We start from the raw sequence: 4,496 nt of genomic DNA on the forward strand, positions 1-4,496 counted from the left end.
GCCCCGTTACTGTAGAAGCCCCGTTACTGTAGAAGCCCCGTTACTGTAGACGTTATTTGGGAGAAAAAGCCTCCCCCTGTTTTAAGCCTTCACTCAAAGTGAGACGATCAGACACCAAAATCATCTGGTCGACACCAAAGCATCAGATTTTGTGCAGGTTGACACCAAAATGGACTCAATTGACTAGATTTGACTTCTTATGCTGTCAGTTTAAAGTGTGTTAGCAGATGATTTTGGTGTGTGTGACTTTAAACCGTTGCTATAATCCCATCAGACGCTCCTAACGAGCTGCTGATCAGCGACGTCGGAGACAGAAGAAGAGGCCAGCGAGCAGCGAGTGTACCTGGGCAGAGCGAGGCCTCTGTTGGTGTCTGGATCTCTACAGTCGGCACGTCTTCGGTGATGAGACATCAGAGAGGGTGTTAGCAGAGACCTGAGTGTGTGTGTGTGTGAAGTGTGTATGTGTTAATGTGTGTGTGTGTTCTCACCTGTCTGATCCCAGTAGTCTGAAGATGCGTGTGCTGTCAGAGATCTCCTGGGTGATCTGAGGAACATGTGAGACCATTCAGGCTTCATTTCATGTGATATCGCAGACATTAATGCAACTAAATAATCTCTTAATTCACAGAGTTAAACGTGAGAAGAATCATCCGTTAAATTCTCTCCTTAGAGTCACGAGACTCGAGTCACGTGTTCATGAGATCCGTGTTGGTGCTCAGTAGAAAGGCAGAATAACGTTGGACTTCTTCTCTTATTTTTCACATGTAAACAGTTTTCCAGGTTTTCCAGGACGTCAGAGACACTCTGTACTGAAGCTCACCTCGTTGGTCTTGAAGCTGCGTCCCTGCATGCCGTGCCTCCAGAAGGCCAGAACGCTGTCCTGGAGACAAACTGCAGAGACAAACAGAAACAAGAACTTTATCTCTGAAGTACAGCGGAGCTGAAGACTTCAGTTCATGAAAGACATTTTGGTCTCTATATTCATGTCGTGAGCTCTGTTTTACCCGTGGCTTCGATCTGGAAGTTGAAGGTGAGCTCGGCTGACAACTTCCTGCTGGATTTCAACCGTCCCTGGAGGTTCACGATCTTTATACTCCCTGTGGTTAGAGAGAGAGAGAGAGAGAGAGAGAGAGAGCCTCATGCACTCTGACCTGAAGCTGCACGATGAACACACGCATGTAAAGAACTGTGACTCACTGTCGAGGCAGACTAAGATGGTGTCCCTCTCCAGCTGAGTGACGTGGATCACACAGGTCTGTGGTGTGTCTGCAGAGAGAGAGAGGAGAGCTTAATGTCGGCCTCCATGTTTGAACATCTCAGGACACATCCAGGGTCAGTGTAAAGGGTTCAGGTGCTCTGAAATGTGTTTGTATGAGGGGCTTCTCTTCAGTCAGAGTACTACTACAGTAGAGGGAGTTCAGAGGAGCAAAGTACTGCTGTGGACGTATTTCAGACAGCTCATTGTGAAGGGTTATCTATCCTCTCTTTAAAGACACCAGACTCATTCACACAAACAGTGATTTAACCTCTCAGAACACAGGCGCTGCTGCTCTACTGCTGCCTCCATCGGCTAGTTAGTGAGTGTCTTTAAAGTGTAACGAGAGGACAGACAACAGCTTCAGCTGCTTGTCATAAAGGTCTGACTGGCAGCAAAGTAAAGAGGTGAAACATTCTGAATACAGCATTTAAACTGATAGAGATTCTATTTGGTGTTTAAATACGTCCACAGCAGTACATGGCTTTGCTCCATCTACTGTACAGAGGAAATACGCTGACTAAGGTAAAAAGTACCTCTTACAACCACACTTCAACACATCCCAGCGATCCTTTAACTGGCGGTAACAGAGGCCGGCACACTGTTCTCACTTGCTTCTGTGAACCAGGAGGAGGTAGAGTTGGGGTTGACGGTGCCGAACCGGACCACCTGGCTGAGCTCGGTGCCTTTGCTGACCGCCACGCAGATCAGAGGGTAGGTCTGCTCCGGGACCACCAGCATCTCGAAGACCTCCAGCGGACACGGCAACGGGAAGTCGATGTTCTGTGGAGGCAGACAGAGACACGGTCGGTGATAGCGATGTCCGTCTCAGAGGAAACAGGCAGTAGTGCCGACACTAAAGCTAGTTTTACACATTAAACTATTAACATGGTACAGCCGCTCCTCTCCGCTGTGTGTTCAGTCATATGACTGGTATATATATACTGTTATATCACAATTTAAAGCTTTCTTTCTGACAGACACGTTCGTCACACATGATGTGTTTAAGGACCGTCGGAAAGATGAAAATCTGACAATGATAACAGTTTTCACAGCTTCTGGCTGTGATGAACGGACTGGTTTTGGCGACTGTTTAAAGAAAACATGCTTCTCCATCCCGCCGGTGTTTTTGTAACCATAGCAGACATCAGAGCAGACTCAACAAACATGTCACATGTTTAAAATCTTCATTTGTAATAAAGAAACTGACCTTGATGAGCATAAACCTTTGCATGGACTCCACCCACTCCAGCAGCATGACGCTGGACTGGAAGGCTCCACACAGGTACTTGTGGCCAGTGTACGGGTTACGCACTGCATAGAGACAACACCGGCCATCAGCAACATGGTAACCTTTAACTTTAACTCAAGTATTACACACATGCTGCTATGTTCAGCCATGACACAAGCAGGACTAGTACAGCAGTGACACACGTGTAAATATAAAACCCCGCTTCACTGAAACTCACCCACGCAGCACTTTTGGCACCCTTTAGTGTCTGGAATTTTATTGGAGACGGCAAACTTCCTACAGACAAAGAGAGAAATCACGTTATTCAAATGGTTTGAGACTAAAGAGGAGCGGATGATTACAATGCAGTACAATACTCTTCTTAATGTTCATGTGACTGTTACGTTTGACTTCCTGTTTACCTGGGAATCATCTTATCGGGCAGCCTGTGTGTGGGAATGGCGACGGGTAACTTCTGTAACTGTCGGGCCTGTTCGAACAGACCGCCCAGACTGTGGGAGTACAGCTGGGAGGCTTTTCCTGCTCGGGGGAGAGAAAGGAACAGAAGTCAAGACGGAATAATGTCGACTTTAAGATGCAACGTGTAGGATCCAGCTTATGAGAATAAACCTTTTTAATACAACTAGCTCACCGGATATGGAGAGAAGACTACTGTTCATGACGTAGAGCCAGGTACACCGCCGAGGAAAGAGCTGCAGACAGACACGAGGAAGAGGAGGATGAAGAGGAAGACATGAGCACAGTGAGGAAGAGGAGGATACATGAGCACAATGAGGAAGAAGATTTCTTTATATTCAGTATTTTCAAAATAACGTAAAAATGTTGAGAGAAAAGTTTAAATTTCAATATATACGTGTGAGAGGATCTCAAAAGTTTGAGGTTTTTTATCTCAACATTTTTACTTTATTCTAATTTTTTTTAGTGTAAAGCGTCATTATTCATGAATTTCTCACATATTACAGGGGTGGGAATCACCAGAGGTCCCGCGATACGATATTATCACGATACTTAGGTTACGATACGATATTATCACGATACTTGGGTCACGATACGATATTATCACGATACTGCGATATTATGAGTATTGCGATGACATAGGCCTATATTGCGATTTATTACTTTTTTCAACTTCAAATTATGTCCCCAAAGGAAAACTGTCAACATGTTTTATCTAATAAGATAAAGTTTTCAGTGTGTTCATCTCACTTCAATCATTTTTATTGCAGCAGAATGATTGTCAAGCTGACAGACTGACCAACAATGTCATGAATGTTGCACGAACCTGACCAACTGAACTGTTTGTATTACTACATAGTCCAACTTAACTAAATGCAAACGTGTGGACTCAGTATATGAACTATAACTTATATAAGTAGGATATTAGAGTTATATAACTCAGTATAACTTGCGATGTGTGGACGTCGAGGGCAGAGAGCCAGTTATGCGCTGCACTCTCCCCATGAGCCTGGCTACTGTTGGCAGATTTAACCCCGTTGTGAGGCCAGATGTCTCTATCTTTGTACCAACTTCCTACCAATCACGCTGACCCGGGACCTTTGCTGACCTCACCAGAAAACAAGTCGGCACCATCTAGTGGACTGAAAAAGCAACTGATTTGATTTTTCTAGTAATTTTTTTTTATAGTTTATATAATAAAAGATCGATACTTGGCGTCCGTGTATCGATACAATATCGCCACACAAAATATCGCGATACTATGTTGTATCGATTTTTTCCCCCACCCCTAACATATTACAGTAAAAGGTAGAAACTAAGATGTGAATAAAACTCTGTTTATTACTATATTTATATTTATATTATATCACTCATCTTAAACAGCTTGATCTCTGGTCTCACCTGTTCCATGGAGGTCTCGTGCAGCTCATTAAGGTTTAACGTGTAGATTCCTTCTTCAGCTCCAAATATCAAATACTGGTCTGAAACACACACACACACACACACACACACACACACACACACACACACACA

General features: G+C 44.2%; 1 protein-coding gene across 9 annotated transcripts in view; it reads right to left on the reverse strand.

Moving 5' to 3' along the window:
• Positions 1 to 4,496, reverse strand: part of LOC116401036 (mitogen-activated protein kinase kinase kinase kinase 3-like) — a 27,984-nt gene that overhangs the window by 4,607 nt on the left and 18,881 nt on the right. For 5 of the 9 annotated variants that reach the window (XM_031879218.1, XM_031879214.1, XM_031879216.1 and 2 more), the window contains 11 exons: positions 4,365 to 4,444; positions 3,139 to 3,199; positions 2,909 to 3,026; positions 2,725 to 2,783; positions 2,466 to 2,569; positions 1,867 to 2,038; positions 1,198 to 1,266; positions 1,005 to 1,097; positions 821 to 891; positions 489 to 544; positions 344 to 394 (listed from right to left, as the gene is read on the reverse strand). In XM_031879218.1, the coding sequence (XP_031735078.1) occupies positions 344 to 394; positions 489 to 544; positions 821 to 891; positions 1,005 to 1,097; positions 1,198 to 1,266; positions 1,867 to 2,038; positions 2,466 to 2,569; positions 2,725 to 2,783; positions 2,909 to 3,026; positions 3,139 to 3,199; positions 4,365 to 4,444 (934 nt within the window). The remainder of the gene's footprint in view (positions 1 to 343; positions 395 to 488; positions 545 to 820; positions 892 to 1,004; positions 1,098 to 1,197; positions 1,267 to 1,866; positions 2,039 to 2,465; positions 2,570 to 2,724; positions 2,784 to 2,908; positions 3,027 to 3,138; positions 3,200 to 4,364; positions 4,445 to 4,496) is intronic. The other 4 variants (XM_031879222.1, XM_031879221.1, XM_031879220.1 and 1 more) reach the window with 1 other exon arrangement.

This window comes from Anarrhichthys ocellatus, unplaced genomic scaffold (genome assembly GCF_004355925.1).
Source record: "Anarrhichthys ocellatus isolate YVR2014 unplaced genomic scaffold, GSC_Weel_1.0 scaffold236, whole genome shotgun sequence".
Taxonomy (NCBI): Eukaryota; Metazoa; Chordata; class Actinopteri; order Perciformes; family Anarhichadidae; genus Anarrhichthys; species Anarrhichthys ocellatus.